The sequence below is a fragment of the Cucurbita pepo genome, chromosome 20, assembly GCF_057944985.1.
Source record: "Cucurbita pepo subsp. pepo isolate OVF chromosome 20, ASM5794498v1, whole genome shotgun sequence".
In the NCBI taxonomy this organism is placed as follows: Eukaryota; Viridiplantae; Streptophyta; class Magnoliopsida; order Cucurbitales; family Cucurbitaceae; genus Cucurbita; species Cucurbita pepo.
The window spans coordinates 396018-414992 of NC_141817.1; the positions used below are offsets into that span (position 1 = coordinate 396018).

The 18975-nt window shown below is 37.5% G+C and overlaps 5 protein-coding genes across 7 annotated transcripts; 2 read left to right on the forward strand and 3 right to left on the reverse strand.

Moving 5' to 3' along the window:
• Positions 1-282: 282 nt before the first annotated feature.
• On the forward strand, positions 283-2602 carry LOC111782939 (uncharacterized). Its single transcript, XM_023663791.2, has 3 exons — positions 283-1285; positions 1671-2089; positions 2182-2602. Exons 1-3 carry the CDS (start codon positions 529-531, stop codon positions 2461-2463), a joined length of 1458 nt encoding a protein of 485 aa, XP_023519559.2. The 5' UTR covers positions 283-528; the 3' UTR covers positions 2464-2602.
• An 836-nt stretch (positions 2603-3438) lies between these two features.
• LOC111782480 (glycine-rich RNA-binding protein 3, mitochondrial) lies at positions 3439-5321 on the reverse strand. Of its 2 annotated transcripts, none has more exons than XM_023663237.2 (5): positions 5171-5321; positions 4415-4559; positions 4258-4326; positions 3946-4052; positions 3439-3807 (listed from the first exon to the last, which is right to left on the reverse strand). In XM_023663237.2, exons 2-5 carry the CDS (start codon positions 4548-4550, stop codon positions 3673-3675), a joined length of 447 nt encoding a protein of 148 aa, XP_023519005.2. In that variant the 5' UTR covers positions 4551-4559; positions 5171-5321; the 3' UTR covers positions 3439-3672. The 2 variants fall into 2 exon arrangements, with proteins under 2 accessions (XP_023519005.2, XP_023519006.2); XM_023663238.2 differs by having other exon boundaries at positions 5158-5241.
• A 509-nt stretch (positions 5322-5830) lies between these two features.
• On the forward strand, positions 5831-9020 carry EXO70E2 (exocyst subunit exo70 family protein E2). Of its 2 annotated transcripts, none has more exons than XM_023664261.2 (2): positions 5831-6000; positions 6883-9020. In XM_023664261.2, exon 2 carries the CDS (start codon positions 6883-6885, stop codon positions 8797-8799), a length of 1917 nt encoding a protein of 638 aa, XP_023520029.2. In that variant the 5' UTR covers positions 5831-6000; the 3' UTR covers positions 8800-9020. The 2 variants fall into 2 exon arrangements, with proteins under 2 accessions (XP_023520029.2, XP_023520030.2); XM_023664262.2 differs by lacking the exon at positions 5831-6000 and adding an exon at positions 6009-6348.
• Positions 9021-9350: 330 nt separating this feature from the next.
• LOC111783334 (glycerophosphodiester phosphodiesterase GDPD6) lies at positions 9351-14296 on the reverse strand. The gene is made up of 8 exons (XM_023664263.2): positions 14139-14296; positions 12056-12237; positions 11411-11594; positions 11195-11269; positions 10855-10964; positions 10463-10681; positions 10113-10268; positions 9351-9839 (listed from the first exon to the last, which is right to left on the reverse strand). Exons 1-8 carry the CDS (start codon positions 14152-14154, stop codon positions 9591-9593), a joined length of 1191 nt encoding a protein of 396 aa, XP_023520031.2. The 5' UTR covers positions 14155-14296; the 3' UTR covers positions 9351-9590.
• A 1105-nt stretch (positions 14297-15401) lies between these two features.
• LOC111783124 (ninja-family protein AFP3) lies at positions 15402-17717 on the reverse strand. Its single transcript, XM_023664010.2, has 3 exons — positions 16714-17717; positions 15786-16191; positions 15402-15665 (listed from the first exon to the last, which is right to left on the reverse strand). Exons 1-3 carry the CDS (start codon positions 17249-17251, stop codon positions 15635-15637), a joined length of 975 nt encoding a protein of 324 aa, XP_023519778.2. The 5' UTR covers positions 17252-17717; the 3' UTR covers positions 15402-15634.
• Positions 17718-18975: the final 1258 nt, after the last annotated feature.

Consider the following 18975-nt stretch of genomic DNA (forward strand, 5'->3'; position numbering starts at 1 on the left):
TTTTGTCCCAATGGCATCAGAAAATTCGTTGCGTATACGAAAGTCAAAATTTATGTTTCCCAATTTCAACGGAAAAATGACGAAAATAACTAAGATATATTGCTGCAAACACGACACGTGCGAAATGCTAGCGCCTTGCATGTTCAAACAAACTTCATAGCACCTCAAAATAGTTTGGACCTCGATCAAAAAGACAATGGAGATAAATAGTGGACGGCAAAAAAAGAAAGCCATAAACTCAACCAGAATAAATACAGCCATATGATAATAGTGGGTATTATTACACCGCTTCTGTGTTGTTCTTGATTATTGTTACTTCTGGATTTGAGGGTCTTATTTTTTGCCAACTTCATTGCTGTTTGAGCATAGTTCTTCATGGAGCAAGTGGTTTTTCCATTAGATTGTTAAGCTATTCTCTCAAAAAAGAGGTGATTCTTCATAAACTGATTTTGGGTCATTTTTGCAGTGGATTTCTCCATCTGAGATTGGAGGAAAGAAGAAGAAAAAAAGAAAGAACAGAAAACTTCAATGGATTTGTGGATTGTTGCAGCAGCTACTGGTGCTGGATACGTAGCTAAGTACTGGAAGAATCAATCAAAGGATGGGGATTGTTCTTTATCACAGTTATCCTTTGGGGAATCCAATTTGGTGAGTCCTCAATACTCAAATCATTTGCTTCGCAAATTTTCACAAAGTAAGAAACGATATGAAGATGTGTTTGGACATGGAGGAATGGAAGGAACATCTTCAGATCAGAACCCATCAGACATTGCTTCAGTTGCAGAGCTGGCCTGCATAAGTGGAGGATTTGAAATTGGAAAGCTCGGACTTTTTGGGAGTCACCAAGATTTCAATGTGTTCTCTACACCAAATATGACTTTGAACTCTGAAGAACGGGTCGGGGAAAGCAGCAAAAGCAACACGATGGCTAATGACATTGGAATCTCAGTTTGCAATTCTTCTGGAAGAACAGCCTCTTCAAGAAACAGAAGCACAGCTAAAGGTAGATACTTACATGGGGATCTTATCAAACCTCTGACTTATGAAGAAGATTGCCTTCCAGCCCATCAGAGTTCTTTGGGTCCATGCATTGCTGTGGAACTGGAGGAACATAAGCTACCCAAGGGATCACATTTTGATGCTGATGAAAGTGTATGTGCGGTTTCTCAACTGCCATTTGGGCCTCTGTCTGATACAGTAAGTAATAAGAAGACAGGAAAGGAATGGGAAAGAAAGTCAAGAAGTTCCAACAAAATGGCTAACAGGGAACACTCCGATTCTAAAGGTGTAGTAGCCATTTTTCAAACTCGTCAATGATGGATAATATGTCTTAAATGGATTTTTGGCTTCGCATTGGTACTAGTTTGCATCATATTTTCACCAAATGAATCAGCTTTAATGATTGGTGTGGACCGCCCAAGTTCACCGTTGGCAGATATTGTCCACTTTGGCTCGTTACGTATCGTCGTCAGCGTTTTAAAACGCGTCTGCTAGGGAGAGGTTTCCACACCCTTATAAAAAATGTTTTGTTCCTCCCTTTAACCGATGTGGGATCTCATAATCCACCCCCTTTCGGGGTCAGCATCCTCGCTGGCACTCGTTCTCCTCTTCAACCGATGTAGGATTTCACGTTAGATTACTAACTTACGCTTATTGCTTATGTTTTTCAGGTGGCCTGGATGAATCGTTGGTATTATATCTTGGATTTTTCATTGGCATAATCTATTCTTTCATATCCAATAAGAGGGAAGTTCATAAGTTGAAAGAATTGTTAAAGCAGACTGAGTGTTTGGTTGAAGATCTTCAAGAGGAACTTGAAATGAAGGACTCATTAACGCTGAAGGAGCTCAGTAATGACACTTACAGTAATGGCTTCTCTGAGAAAACAGTGGATGAATCTTCTCCAAAACATGTCATGGATTACACAGTAAACTTCAATGCTGAAGAACTATACAAGCATATGGCAGAGGAAAGTTCTGAATCAATCCACAGAATCGAAGCCGAACTGGAAGCGGAACTCGAGAGGTTAGGATTAAATATAAGCACTGAAGGCACAGAGAGATATCCCGACGACGACGACGACGATGAGGTAACGGTGCCCCCATTTGTTAGCATTCTCATATGGATAGTTGAGTCATGAGTTTCATATATTAGAATCACAGATCAATTCATTGTGTGCAGCTTGGCCCAGAATTTGAAGAAGATTTTGCTGAAGGTGAGTTGAGGAATGACATGATGAGTGGAGGAAGTTGTGGGTGGAGCAAGGCTAATAAAGAAGCAAGCGACTCAACCGTTCACTCTGGAAACTATACAGTGTCACCAAGGGAACTCAGCTTGCGTTTGCATGATGTTATTCAGTCGAGACTTGAAGCACGTATCGAGGAGCTTGAAAATGCCCTTCAGAATAACCACAAGAAGCAGCAGCTTCTTAATACAGAATACACGAGTTCTTGGCTTGAATAAGCAAATCGTGAATTGAATTGTTGATTACTTCTAATGATAGTTTTCTGTAACAGCTGAAGTCAGTTGATTACTTCTAAGGAAAGTTTTATGTAACCGTTCAAGTCCACTGCTAACAAATATTATTCGTTTTGGCTCGTTACGTATCATCGTCAACCTCACGATTTTTAAAATGCATTAGGAAAAGATTTCTACTTTCTTATAAGAAATGTTTTGTTTCCCTCTCCGATCTTTATGAGAAAGGTTTCCTCTCCCATCCTTGTAAGAAATATTTTTCCTCTCTAAGAAATATTTCATTTCCTTCTCCGACCCTTTTTTCCTCTCTAAGAAATATTTCATTTCCTTCTCCGACCCTTATAAGAAATCTTATAAGAAATGTTCCGTAACCGTGAGATCTCACATTCTCCAAATACAGAAGCTTAAAACAAAATTAATACCCAGCCACTGGACATAACTTTCTCAAAGAAGCCATTGTTAGGATCGGTTGAATTGGGAAGGGTATGGATTTCTGATGGAATTCTCACGAAATCTAAGTGAAGTGAACGACGTTCAAGTTTGAATGAAGTGAACGACGTTCAAGTTTGAATGAGTAATATTTCTAAGCAGAGGGCAAAGATTTAGGGCGGTTGAAAGATGAGGATTTACAGTGGCATAAGTCAAGTTGGAAGATGGGTCTCAGCTTCTCAGCTTGACAGTCCTAATTGTTCGTGTCTAATCGATATGTTGCTAGCTTCAGCTCAGTGAAATAAGAATCACTGATTTCCTCGACCAGTACATTTCTAAAAATTCATGTAGCATTGACTACGTCGTCAAATTTTCATAATTTATAATAACTACTAAAGCAAAATATTGGATAAGAAATAATAGATTATGAAAGAAAATTGACAAATAATGCAAGTCGTAATCATTTATGCACGGGCACAAGAATTTTTCACGGCGGAGTCATTCACTTCCAATCCCAGATTAGATAAGAGTAAATTCAACCAACAAAACTTGGGGTTTGAATTACGACTAGTTCTCCATTTAAAACGTCAAAACTGACGAACGACATTCTTATAAAGCTTAAAAAAACGGGGAAAAAAAAAAGAAAAAAAAAACAACGCTAAGGCTTATAATTCGGCGATACAAGGAGACGACATAAGACAACTAGGAGCAATTTGTTTCCAAATGAATCAAGCAGTTTCTCCCCTCAGTCCCTTTCGGGCAAAGTCATCAGTCATTGTAACCACCTCCTCCTCCCTGGTATGAACTGGAGCGATTATAGCTGGAACTGCCTCCGTCAAAACCACCACCACCACGAGACCTTTCAGTCGCGAAGTTCACCCTAATGTTACGGCCATGGAGATCCTGGTTACAAAAAATGAACAATGTAAGAGAAATCAGTGAAGATATTATAAACCCACAACAGAAATCAATTGTAATTGGTGGTTAAAATACCACAATAGCCCCCCAACATATATTTGCATTTTTAATACGAATGTTCACCTGTCCATCCAGCGCTTGAATAGCACTGGAAGCCTCCTCGTTCGCGGTGAAGGTAACAAACCCAAAACCTCTGGATCTACCAGTATCACGATCCGTTATCACTCTCGCTAAGACAAAGGAAGACATACACAAAAGTTAGATTCATTCACCAGCTAGAGGAAGTGCCCCTGAATATTACTAATCTCACAGCAAGTTTAAATACAATTCAATTTTTCGAATACAGATGATGAGCAGCAGTGCGTATGTATCCTAGCAAACAAAAGTTTTTTTTTTTTACTCAATAATGCTTTATTAGATAAGTTTCCTACACACCTTCAACTACTTCCCCATACTTGTCAAACGCTTCCTTCAGACTCTGGTCATCAGTACCATAGGAAAGGCCTGCACAACAAAGCAACGGATCTCAGGGAAAGTCTTGATAGACCACCAAGGTGTAAGAAAGAACAGAAGAACGGGAATTCTGGGTTACCTCCAACAAAAACTTTCGAACTTGACATTAATCTAATACTTTGAAAGATAGACAGTTTGGAAGGTTGCAAATCCGAACGGATCAATGATACAGAACTCTTGCTAAATATCTTTCCAACTTTACCAAGAAAAGCCATGTCGACGACCTGAAACGAGTATTAACCCAAATAAATAAATAAAATCCAGAGGGAACAAAAGGTAGTTGTGCAAGATAACACTATGCTACAAATATTTTGAACTTTCAATGTACATTGACTCCATAATCGAAAAGAAAGCTTTAGGTTTATATCAAATTCAAACAGTCTCAACAAATATTTTGAACTTTCAACGTACATCGACTCCATAATCGAAAAGAAAGCTTTAGGTTTATATCAAATTCAAACAGTCTCAACCAGAGCAAAAGAACACTGGATCACAATCAGAATCAGAATCATTCTTAAGCAGAACATATATACCCGGAACATTAAAGAAGTCTTACATGTCGAAACCGAAAAGACACAACACAAAAGAAAAATGAAAGAAACGCTTCCAATCACATAATATCCAAGTTGAGTGAGGAGAATAATCTTCGTATTTCTTCAACTGAACTCATAAAAAATCACCACATAAAGACAAAAGATCTAGAAACAAAACACAATGAGTCAAAACCTAGAACAAAAAGTAAAAAAGATACAGAAACATGAGAATGAAAATGAACACCATTACAAAACAACAAAAGGAAAGGAAAGGAACAAGAAATCGGACGTGAAGATAGAACCTTTGTTGGCTCTCTCTTCGCTTCTTTCACAGTCGAGCTTAAACCCTAGGCCTTCAATTCGAGCAGGGTTTTATGAGAGCCGAATCATTGGAAGAGCGATTTAAATAGAAGCTAAAGCTTGTATATGAACCGTCGGATAATGAAAGGGAGAATCGAGGCCGTAGGATGAGAAAGATGTTGGTGAGGGCTGACGTGTCATTCTTACATTGAACAGTAAGTAACTCTTTGAACCCTAAACCCAAAAGTTATGTAAAATTGCTATCGTACCCTTGGAAACTCTTCACGTTGATATTTGCCCCTTTCTCTCGAACGTCCTTCCATTTCTACCCTTTTACGCCCTATATTAAAATATCTCTAAATTTTAAAATACATTTTTAATTATATTATTAAATATCTAAAAATTTCATTTTAACCATTAACTTTAAAATTATTTTTGAAATTATCATTAAATATTAAATTAAAATAATTTGTTTTTGTCAAAATTTCAAAATCTAGAGGTATAATTAAATCATAACTCAACTTCACGATTATTTATTGTAAAATTTAAATCGTTTCAATTTTTAATTAAATGTAATTTTGTTTTTGAAATAATAAATGTTTTAAATCTTGGAACCTCATAAATGCTTTGTCCAGCTTATAAAGTGGGTAGACTGTGTTTTCGAATTGAATTACAAGAACTACTAAATTATAAGAATTGACGCGAAATGTCAACAAGTCAATGCGACGAGAGAGATGATCATGGAAGTTACGGGGAAATCTAGTTTCAATTTCGGAGCTTGCGATTTTCAACTTCAATTTCTCTCCATAATTCATCACCGACCTTAATCAACGTAAGTTCATCGTCTTTCACTTTCGTTTGTTCCCATTCGTTCTTAGACTTTCTCTCCCATTTTTCTTCATGTTTCTCAACGAAACTCGCTTCTGTACGAGCAGAAGAAACCGTGTTTTTCACTCTATAATTGATGGAGTAGTTCTTTGTCTTTTGCGATGCTGATTGGAGTTAGTTCAATGGAGTTTGGATTTCTTGGTGTTTTATCGGCTGTTTTCTCTTTTCTGTGGCTTGGTCTGAGTTTGCATGTCATTTCTGCCGAAGAGCGGTGTGATTAACGGCCGATTAATTTCATCTTTTTTTCTGAAGATTGTTGAAGTTTTTCCTGCCGTACACAGAATAAAATCAGGCATTCTTTTAAATCTTAGTTCTGAGTCATTTACTGTTCATATTAGGAATTCGTGCTTTCGGTTTCTTCTTTTTTGGTTGTATCAGGTTTTTTGAGCTTTATAAATATTTGCTGAACCTGTGATTTATTAGTGTTTGGTCCTTGGTCGTTCCTTGTCTTGTTTAGATGACAATTCTAGAGGAAGCCTGCTTAGACTGCAGTATTCGATATTTTCGCGGTAATCAGTTACCATTTTCATGTAGAATTATTTCTTCCTCCCGCTTCTTTAGGTCATCATTCTGAACTTCGATTCTTTGTAGAGAAGCCAAACTACCGGCTAACCGAGACCAAGTCAAAACTCATGAAATTTGTTCTGTTTGCAGTACCGACCGATTTGTTATACTTGGCTACTAGGTTGGGAAATATGAGTGTTATAAATCCATAGATGGTAGATTACAGAGAATTAGAAATGAACGGGGAATTATGAGAGTGAACTTTTGGTTCGAAAGCGCTTTCTGATTTCACATGTTGATTTCTATGTTTCTTCTTTGTCAGATGGGGGACTGCGAATCAATTATACCAACCTCTGAAGGAGAGCAGCATGTCATAGCTGCATTTCAGCACCTAGCCAAGTTATTAAGAACTAGCCGGAACGTGAATGATGAATTGAAAAGGCTCCTTACCGATCTTGATTCTCATTTGACTTCCATGACTCTGTATACTCATTTAGAGGATGGGAAGTTGAATGAGCTAGAATCGAGATTCAAATCTGCTGAGGAGAAGATTAGGAGATGGGAATCTAACGAATCCATGATATGGGATTCTGGACCCAAGGAAGCTTGTGAATATATGAAGGCTGTTGATGAAATTCATAAAGTTCAGGAAGGTCTAATAAGTCTGCCAGTAAATGACGGTAGGAAGCAAAAGGATCTTCTTTGCCAAGCTGAGTCTGTCATACAGTTCGCAATGGCAAGGCTAGAGCAGGAACTAGTCCATATTCTTGCTCAACACAAACTATATTTTGAGCCCAACTGTGTTCCCTTCCAGTCTGGTGGGTATGATGTTGTCTATAACGAGTCCTTTGCTTCAGTTGAGGACAGTTTGGAGGAGGAAACTTCCCAGAGAGAGAGTATTCCTGCTGTATGTATAGTAAACATGGTCCATCCACACGTGATCCCTCATCTTAAATCCATCGCAAATGCTATGTTTACTTCAAATTATATTCAGGAATTCTCCCTGGCTTTTGTTAGAATGCGGAAAGATGCGTTGGATGAGTATTTGCTCATTCTCGAAATGGAGAGGCATAGCATCGGTGATTTGCAGACCATGGAATGGGATGTCTTAAACGTGAAAATCAAGAAATGGATTTGGCTGATTAAAGTTGTTATTCGAGTCTACCTTGCTAGTGAACAAAGACTTTGTAACAATATATTTGAAGGCTTTGGATCTTATAGTGCAACCTGTTTTGCTGAAATTTCAGCAACTTCTATGCTCTGCCTATTGAATTTTGGCGAGGCCATAGCTATGACAACTCGTCGACCGGAAAAGCTGTTTCGCTTGCTTGACATGTACGAGGTACTGGAAAATCTTCTTGGGGATATAGGTGCATTATTTTCAGAAGACACAGAAATGGGTTCTTTTCTCAAAGCTGAGTTCCATAATCTTTTCATGAAATTAAGTGATTCTGCAAGGGCCACGTTTGTAGATTTTGGAAGTCTCATTGCACGTTCCATATCAACAAGCCCTTTTCCGGGTGGTGGTGTTCATCATCTCACTAAGTATGTTATGAACTACATTAGGACCCTCACTGTCTACAGAGACTCGCTTGTTTTCCTTCTCCGAGATGAAGCAGCAGATGGCTTAGGTCCAGCTTCTGAGCTGCTGAACGAAATCAATAGTATGCCTTGCCCATTGGCTTTCCACCTTCAGTCGATCACTTCACAGTTAATATCCAATCTGAACAACAAATCCAAGTTGTACAATGATGATGCTCTACGACATATTTTTTTAATGAATAACATTCATTATATGGTTCAAAAGGTTAAAGGCTCTGAACTCAGAGCCTTTTTTGGAGGTGAGTGGATACGAGAACATAACAGAATGTTACAGATCCACGCCAACATCTATATGAGAGTCACCTGGCAGTCGGTTATTTCTCTGCTCAAGCTTGATGGTGATGGAACCAACACTCCGAAGGCAGTTTTTAAAGAAAAGTATAGGGCCTTCAATGCAGCTTTTGAGGAGATATATAAGAACCAAACTGGATGGAATGTCTCAGATCCTGAACTACGTGATGACTTGCACATTCTAACATCAAATTGTGTAATTCAAGCATATAGATTCCTCTGCAACTTAAAGTCTCAATTTAACTGTGAAAAGTACATCAAATACACCATCGATGATCTGAGCAAGCATATACTGGATCTCTTTCAAGGCTCACCGCGTTCGTTGCAAAGTTCACGCCGGAGATGAAAGCTTCTGCTGGTAATGGTTTTAGAATTCATTTGCCCCTTTCCACGTTCATATCTTCATTTTCTGGCTGTCTTTTTAGGCACTTCTTATTTATATTGTTTGATAGTTGTCATTCATGCTTAAGACTCTAGCCAAATATTCAGAGTACCTACAGTACCTATTGTATTCGTTTATACTGAATCCTAATTTCGTATATGAAAGGTCACAAATATTGATTATCATCAGCAGTTTTGTGGGAGAAACCGCCGACCATAATACTTTTTCTTTTTCTGTTTCCTTACATTCTTCCTCTTCCTCTTCCTCTTTTTCTTTCTCATCCTTTCTCCCCTTCTCCATCCATTTGTCAATTCCATCCTTATAAGATTAATAAATTAACTTCAGTGATAACATAATACAATCATAGACGTATCAAGGGAAAGAAAGTTAAATCGACTTATTTTATACATTTTGAAGCTCCTCGCTCCAACTCTAGTTATCTAAATCAAAGCTAGTTAAAACAGAAAGGCAAATATTAGGAAGATCAGATCGATGCCATGAAAATTGAAGCAGAGTTGAAGAATTCTGAAACTATCCAGTTATATTTTAGAATAAAGAAGAGTCATCAAACAAAATAAAGAGCTGAGTTCAGAGAGCCAACTGTGTTTCTTTTCTTTATTGATTCACAATTCTATCCTATCCTGGTTTAAACGTCATGCTTTTATTTGCCTGACCTTAAAATAAATTTCTACAATGTTGTGGTCCAAATGAAGCCAGGATAAGCCCAACCTTATGTACATTGTGAATTGTCTGTCCTAACGACTTCTAAATGAATTTACCATCAAGGTAATTTTCTGCAATAAATCAGAGGCCCTCTGTTCACCCGAATCATCTGAAGGGAGATTAGAGGTCCAGTTCTTAAAATGATGGAGACTGCCCGTAAAGTCGGTGAAAAGCCCGTCGACGCCTATCGTGTTGATCCAGTAATCAAATTCCTCATATGGATCTTGATGGAAGTTGAAGTGGATAAAGTTATACTCGTTTCGAAAAGTATATGGATGCACCTAAAATGAAAATCGCACCATAGAACCATTTAGTTTTTAGAAAATTAAGTTTATAAATACCACTTCAACTTCAAGTTAAGTTTTGAAAACTAAGTAATAAAATAGAAAACTATAGACAAAATGATTCTCAAACGGGACCTCATACGTAAGTGAACTCTGTCGGACTTTAACCATTTATAAGATTCAACTAGCATTCGATTCCAATAAGACATCCAACCACATTCCATCTATGAATATGAGTTGTAAGGGATTTGACAGAAAAGTATGTTTTACCTGAAGGTTATGGGCATGTGCTCGGGTAACAAGATCCGTAGGTGTTAGGATATAGTTGTTTACTGCAGGAACCACAGTATCCTTCCAGGGTCCAATTCCAACCACATAATTCTTTATGTAATCAAAGTAGCTATCAGAAGTAATTTCCCAATATGTCTGCACATGAACCAAAGAAGCTTATTCAGATTAATATGAAATGAGCAGAGAAAATTTGTCAAGAATCTCTCCAAAATGAGCAGATTCAGCAACCACAGAACGTCCTATCTCATTCGACTGAAGTTGGAACCTTCGGTTGATTGATGAACTTCTAAAAACACAAGAAAAATGCTCAAGGGAAAGGTTTGAAGTACCTGATTTGTGTCCTGTGTTGGAATTGTAGTATCATCGATCAATAGGATCTTGGGCAGGTCTGTAAGGTTTGATATGTGTATTATGGATGTTGGAGCAAATGATTGAATGAATACAGGTTGTTTCAACCAGTTTTTTGACAAATATGAACCTTGGTATCCATATTTTTTCAGAATCTCAACAAACTTGTCCTCGAATCTCTTACCATCTCCCCATTTGACCTGTGCACATTGCCACTCAAGTATTAGGCTTCAAAAGTTTTGGTACAAAGGAATCATTAAGCCACCATTGTATTATAAACACTGCATCGTTGGGGTTTATCTCATGAGAAGTAGATCAATAAGCAATATACAAAACTGTTTGGAAGTGTTTGCTTTTGCATTAGAAAACTTACACGCTGGTTAATAAATACTGGATTTTTAATCTCCGGGTATATTCCAACAACTCTCGGTGCTTGCAGTGCAATTTCAATGAAGTCCTCAAAAGTTATAATTGAAAATTTTCCTGGGTTCATCATTTAGAGAGCATGCCTTGATTAGTCTCATGCAAAACGAGGAGGCACCAGAAGTCAGGTAAAAGATTTTCTCATTAGTCTTTCAAACTAGTGCAAATCTAACCAGAATACTATTATGTCGTACATTTGGGAAGTAATAACAATCAGATAACAATTGATGGAGCTTGGAAACTGATAAACTCACACAAAGAGAAGGCTGCTAAAAGAAGAGATCTCCTACCATTATATTGTTGATCTCTATAAGGAAATCTCTGCTTCACCCTCAATGACTGTAATTCTTTTAGTGTGAAATCAACTGCATATAATCATTTAGAACCCTTAGAAACACCATGAAATGAGATTGTAGTATTATAAGGATGCTAAAATAGATTTAAAGCAATATAAGAAACAGAGTTGTAAATGTGTATGCATAAAATTGAATATACAGCCACCATACCGGTAAAAAAACCAGTGATGTTAACTCCTTGGACTTCATATGTTCTTTTACGACTGGAAAACTTTCTATATTTTCCAACATCAGTAGTCTCATCAAGGGTAACATCATGGAAGCATATAAGAACTCCATCTTTGGAAGATAAGATGTCGGTCTCGATGAAGTCTGCACCCTCTTCTATAGCTCTCTGAAGGAGAAGTCCTCGGTCAAAACCAGATTATTGGAACATAGAAGAAAATTGAGTATAGGAAGCACATATTTCAACTACTCTACACAAGAACGGACACAAGATCATATGATAAAACAGGGGACAGAACATAGGAGGTCAGTGCCTACAAATCCCATGTATTCATATTTTTAGGAAGTGGACCCACAAGCTTCAGGGTGTAACATGGAACTTCACTAATGTGTAATGTGTAATGTGTAATGCTATGTTCTTAAAATCTAACAAGCAGCTCATTGGGCCTCAGTTCCAAGCAAATGAAAACATTTGACCTGCTTCCACTAATTGCACTATCTTCCAAGAAATAGATGATTCATTATTGAACCTTGAGCTGACTATTATGAGCGGGATTATGGACACAACAATTTCAAATGTTAAGTGAACAAGATATTAGAAAGAATAGATATAGAAATAGATGTGCCCACCTTATATGCAGGAAGGGTTTCTTCGGGAAATTCTCCATTTGAACCTCGATGAGCAATATTATATGGACGAGTGGTTTGAAGAGGTTGTCTAGTTCCTTCAAGGAACCTACTATGAAGTGGATAGAAAGGCCTTGCAGCACACCCAACAAAAAGAAATAAAACCAACACGTGAATAGCGAAACCTGCCGCATCAAAAAAACCAAAATTCAATAATCAATTGATGGTCAAAACTTTAGCATACATTATAAAGCATTGAAAACCTGACCATCCTATAGTGCTGGCAGGACGTAAAGAACTTGGAGTTGTGGAATTCCATGTTGAGGATTATTGAGAGAAGTAGTCCCACATTGGCTAACTAGGAGGGTTTATAAGTAAGGAACACTATCTCTATTGGCATGAGACCTTTTGGGGAAACAAAAAATAAAGTCATGTGAGCTTATGCTCAAAGTGGACACTATCATACGATTGTGGAGAGTCGTGGTTTCTAACATGGTATCAAAGTCATGCCTTAACTTAGTCAGGTCAATAGTCCGTAAGTGTCAAACATAGAAGTTGTGAGTCTCGAAAGTGTAGTCAAAGGTGACTCGAGTATCGAACAAAGAGTGTACTTTGTTCAAAGGCTCCAGAGAAGGAGTCGAGCCTCGACTAAGGGGAGGCTGTTCGAAAGCTCCACAGAAGGAGGCCAAAAGAAAGGCTCTATGGTGTACTTTGTTTGAGAGGAAGATTGTTGAGAATTATTGAGAGGAGTAGTCCCACATTGGCTAATTAAGAGAAAAATCATGGGTTTATAAGTAAGGAACACTAATTCCATTGGTATGAGGCTTTTTGGGGAAACAAAAAATAAAGCCACGAGAGCCTATACTCGAAGTGGACAATATCATACCATTACGGAGAGTCGTGGTTTCTAACATGGTATCAAAGTCATGCCCTTAACTTAGTCATGTCAATAGAATCTGTAAGTGTCAAACATAGAAGTGAATCTCGAAAGTGTAGTCAAAGGTGACTCAAGTATCAAAGAAAGAGTGTACTTTGTTCGAGGGCTCCAGAGAAGGAGTCAAGCCTCAATTAAGGGGAGACGGTTGGAAAGTTCCACAAAAGGAGGTCAAAAGGAAGGCTCTATAGTGTACTTTGTTCAAGGGAAGGATTGTTGAGAATTATTGAGAGGGGTAGTCCCACATTGGCTAATTAAGAGGAAGATCATGAGTTTGTAAGTAAGGAACATTATCTCCATTGATATGAGACATTTTGGGGAAACCAAAAATAAAATCACGAGAGTTTATGCTCAAATTGGACAATATCACCCCTGGCAAGACATAAGAACTTAGAGCTGTGGCGTTCCATGGGGTCCAATTACCAATGCACCAAATGTTGATTAATAGGCATTTGAAGTTACATTTCATGAAACAACATTCCAATTCAAGGACTATTTTCCAAAATTTGAACCTCCTTTCCATAGATGGAGCAACCAAGACAGTTTGAATCTAATACATAAAGATGTAGACTCTTTCATCACATATGACCATAAGAACATGCATGAGCTGCTCTGTAAATGCAGCAGGGCCACCAACTCAGAACCCTCAATGCAGAGACACGGGTAACAATTTTAGAAAAGGTAAGAAGTCTGGTCTTCCAGAGGGCAATATGAGTAAGAAAAATCCATAGGAAGTTACCTTTTTACATTTCCAACCATGCAGACGTTACTGTAATTATGAGAATGCCATGGTATCATTTAAAAACAAGGAGCCTCATGAGGCAAATGCATGAGAAATGAAGTAGACTACTCATTGTGGCTCATCAGGGAGCAAAACCGGGAGCAAAACAAACAAAAAAACAAACCAACTTCACCCTAAACGGTTCAACTTTTGACTCAATTACCAAATCTCTCCTTTCCAAATCCAACAAGAAGACGAACGGAAAACCAGAAAAGAGACCCACAAATCAAGCGTTCGTTCCCCAAAAATCCCAGCTCCAAATAAAAAAATCGATACCAAGGAAAATAACAGAAAATACAAATGGAAATGGCTAAGGATCATGACAGAATAACTAAAAACATCAAAAAATTGTATCGGAGATTGAAGCTTACAGAGTACGGCGGCCATATCTCTGCTTCTCCGTCGTCCTTAATTTTTCCCCAATTTTTCCGACGGAACCTCTTCTCCGGTTGAACCTTTTTATAAGGGCTTTTGTATTCTAAATCTCAGCCGTTCGATTACACTGCGGATCTTACAGGCTGCTTGAGATTGTTCTTGTTTTCATGATTATGTTTAAATTTAATTCATTTTTCCAATTTTAATTAAACACCAGATAATTTTAGCACATACATACATACATATACGTACATGTGTATATGTATGTATGTATGCATGTGTGTGTGTGTATATATATATATATATATATATATTCTTTTTTTTTCTTCATATGGATGGCAAATAAGCCATTGGATCCTTTTTTGGGTTTAGTTTAGATATTAGCCAATCGAGGGAGTGGGTCCATGTACTTGTGGAGGTGGTGACGTGTCAAGTAATGATTGGATTACAGTAAGTCAATCATTAAGCAAAAGCGGGCTTCAAGGAGCTATTATAAGATGCGGACACTAACACTCAACGCTTTCCTATAGATGTCCACGTTTCGACACGTGGTTCGTTTGTATGCATCTTATTTTATTTATTTCAATAATATATTTTAAAACAATTTCATACTTTTAAGTTATAAATCAAAATTAGATTTTTGTATTTCCAATCAATTTTCAATTTATTTGTATATTCTTGATTTTTCTAATTTTTTTTATTGGTATTTATTTGTAGGAGTTCAATATAAAGTTGGGAGGTTTTCTGTCATATATTGATAATAAGAATTTTTTTTTATAAAAATAAATATGTTAATATTACATTTTATAAAATTTATTGGTATTTTTTTAAAAGTTCATATATTTAAAAATTGGAACCTAAATTTAAGATTCATTAAAAAACATATTTAAAGATGGATCGGTAAAAATGCATAGACCAAAATTGAACCGAACTTAACGTACGTGAATCAAAATAGTATTTTGTCATAAATTACGGTAAGTAGAAATTTATGTAAATTGTCGCTTTTGGATTCTATTAGATTCGATTTCAACACTTGGAAGAAGATAGAACAAAAAAAAACAAAATTTTCCATTTCGATACATAACGTGTTTGTTCGTTTGTTTAGTTCGGGAATGATTCCAAATTATAAGATTTTAAATTAAGTCCACTTGTAACGAGATAAAACGCTCTTTTCCTCGCTTCGACTGTGAATCTTCTCACGTAATTTCTTCATTACATCCCCACTTAATAATTTAAAAGTAGAAAAGGATGGGAGATAATTTCACAAACAACCCATTTTTGTATTAGGGTAAAGATAGAAAGAGTACAAGTTTTGAAATGAGTATTGCTGATATCTGTGTGGACAATTGCTGATATCTGTGTGAATGAAGAATCACTAAAAACACATGGATTCATGTAATAAAAAAGGGTTTAAGGGTGGCTGTGTTTTGAAGGTGCATCAAGAATGGTAGAAGGAAACAGCAATAATCTCATTAAGTTGATGTGGGGAACCTCAATGTTCTTGGTGTGTTCTTCCCTTGTCCCTGAAACCAAACAGCCAGAGGGGAATATATGAGAAGAAGAAGAAGAAGAAGAAGAAGAAGAAGAACATTTTTAAGTTTGTTTTAGAACGAGTAATTAATCAACCAAAATGGAAAACTTACAATGCAAATGAGGTACAGCAAACATGGATGTGTTTCATGGGATTAGCCACCTCCCTCCCACCAGCATGTCTCACAAACTCTGCAGGAGTAAGAAAGCTTCCATGGCACACACACACTATGCAGATTTGTCCCCTCATGTACTTGTACAAGAACCCTTCTACCTTCCTCCCGTTCGGCCCCTCCCCGATCGTCGACACGCTCGGCATCATCCTCATCACGTCCATTCCTCTCTCCCCTCCCATCCAGCCATTGGAAACTCTAGCTCTTTTCGCTGGGTTCATCTGTGGCGGCATCTCGAGTTTTCTTGATGCCATTGTTTTTGAGTTCACTACTGGCTCTCTTTCAGTTGATTCCAGTGATGATTGAGAACTGGATGAGCCCTTTGTTGATCCCACACTTCCATATCCTGTCAATGAAAATCAAACGCAGCTGATATTATCGTTCGATATCGACTCGATCGAGAGAATTCAGTGTTATTATCCAGTTCTTCAGGTAAAGAGAGCAATAGAATCCCATTTGACAATTTGAAAGGCAAAAACTCAATGATTATGAAAGGATTAACAAAATCAGTCTTGCATGGATACATATAAGAGGTTTATTAGCAAGATAAGTAGCATCAGCTATGAACAAACACTTGAAGATGAGTTTTGAACCATTTTCTCCATCTCAAAAGGGAAATAGTTGATTTCAGCTCCATGCTAAGACATCATCACTAAGATAATCAAGTGTTCATACTTCCCTTTTCCATGCATTTCAGCTTATGAATCATCCAGCAAATTCAACTGTAAATTGCTTTAGAGGGTGAAGATTGATCGATTTAAAGAAGAACATAGAACAACAACAACAACAACAACATCTGAGCTGAAATCAGCTGATTAAAAAGCTTTGAAAGAAGAAATTAAAGAAGGAAAAGTGTGAGTGGGTATACCATCCATTGTATAACTCCGGTAGAGGGTTCCATGGTTGGATTTGATCCTATCAATCGCACGACATAGGGCAGGACTTTTTGCAGCAGAAGCGGCAGCCCAAGCAGCCATTTCAGAGGCCGATGGCGGCGCCACGGCCAACTTATCATCCTCCGCCACCGCAACTGCTCTGCCATACCTCTGCTCCGCCAGCCTCTTTCTAGCCTCCAGCCTCCTGAAGAATTGAAACTGCTTGAGCTTCATCCGACTGAGCTCGTCCGTCTCGACCGGAAGAGAGCAAGATCTCGACAAGGAAAGAAACGAAGCCGCCTGCCTCCGCATATCCCATTTCCACGCCTCTGAGTTCTGAGAAATCATTCCAATAACCGAAGAGGATCGAGTTAAGGAATTCTCCTTCGGCTTCGCACTAGAAACCCCACCAACAGAGAGCCTAAGAGTAAGGTCCGGCGGTTCAGAATCAGAAACCTCCCTTCCTCTTTTCATCTCCGGTGAGAGTCTCAGCGACAGGTCATCCGCACATCCACTACCTGCTTCCCTCATTGAACAAAAACAACAAAAACAAGAAGAAGAAGAAAAACCCAGAAAAACCCAGAAACCAGAAAATCAAATCAGAAACAGGGCTGATCGATTTGAAGATTTCACAGAAAACCCAAACCCCAAGACAATGAAGGGAGGCAGAAGTGTGAAAAACTGAGAGAAGAAGAGGGTGTTGAAATAGGGGATCAAAAGCAAGAGAGAAGACGAGAAACCCAGAAAATAAGGGGAAAAATGTAAGGGGAGGTTTCATGGAGGAGTCCACGTGGTGATCAGTGGTGAGGGGTTCACATCGTGTACGGTTAGAGTGAAACGCAGGCGCTGGCGAGGAGAGTGTTCTCAAGTTGCAGGTTGGGGCTCCAATCACCCACTCCCACCACCTGCAACCAGCCGTAATGTTCTCCCCCTTCTCCAATTTCTGGCACCTCTCTTCCTCCTTCCTCCTTCCTCCTTCCCTCTCTCTTATCTCATTTTCATCTTTTATTCAACTTCCCTTCCCACACACCCCTCCCTACATTCAATTTCATCCACCTCAATCAAATTTTAGTATTTTTTTTTTTTTCCTTTTTGTGTGCAACTCGAGCCGTTTATGATAGTCGTCAAGTAGACGTTGCAATGATGTATGCACTTGAGCCGTTCTAATTGGTAGACTCGAATCCAAAAATTCAATTAGACACTCACCATCTATTTTCATTGTTTAATTATTTGACAACATTAAAAAAGTCATTATCCAACTCTTTTACCCACGGTTCAAAGTTAGAGGGGTTATATAAAAAAATTAGATTAACCCAAATTTAAGATTATGAATTTATTTGGATTAAATTATTTAATTCAATTAACTCAAATTTAAAAATGATATATATTAAAATGGAAGGGTAAGAAAATAAATAAATAAATAAATATTTTTATTAAAAATACAACTTAGTATTTGGATGGATACTTGATTTTTATCCATTGAGTAACCGATACAATTTTTATTTTCATAAAATAAAATAAAAAATATATAAAAACAATTTGAATAAAAGGAAGGCAAAAAGGAGTGGAAGAAGAACGTGAAATTTGGGTGGCCGTATCAAACGGTGGCTGTTTTTTAATTGAGAATTAGTGGGGACGGAATTTAAAAGAGAGAGAAAGGGGCATTTTGGGAACTGTGCCCCCAAACACTCTGTTCGATCCTCTATCTGACACGTGTCCCTTACTGGGATTTTGTAACAACCCCCCCCCCCACGCGCTGTCTTGTTCTTTTTCTTCCCCCGTCGGCGCCCCTTCATCAATATTATATTTTAAATAATAAATAAGAATTACAAAACCTCAAAATATTCATTACATTTTAATTTTATCATTCTTGTAATTTTTTAAATTAAATTATTCTATTTAATTTCATTACTAGTAGATACTATATGATAAAACCGTCGAAATTAGTTATGATCGAGTCCGTTATGTTTTTTTAATGGATTTTAATTATTATATAAATTAATTAATTATTTTTTTTCATTTTATCTTGTACTAAAAGAAATGGGCATGAAATCTGATAGAATCAAATTTAATTTTTTTTTTTTAAATTGATTTTGAAAGGGACATTTATATAAAAGGAAGCATGAAAATCCATTAAAATAGACCGTATCAAGAGTTGAGGAAGACATGCCAGCCCCATTTGGCTATCTATCCACATGGACATTTTACAATCTCATAATTTCTTTTTTATTTTTCCAAAGAAAATTACAAAATAT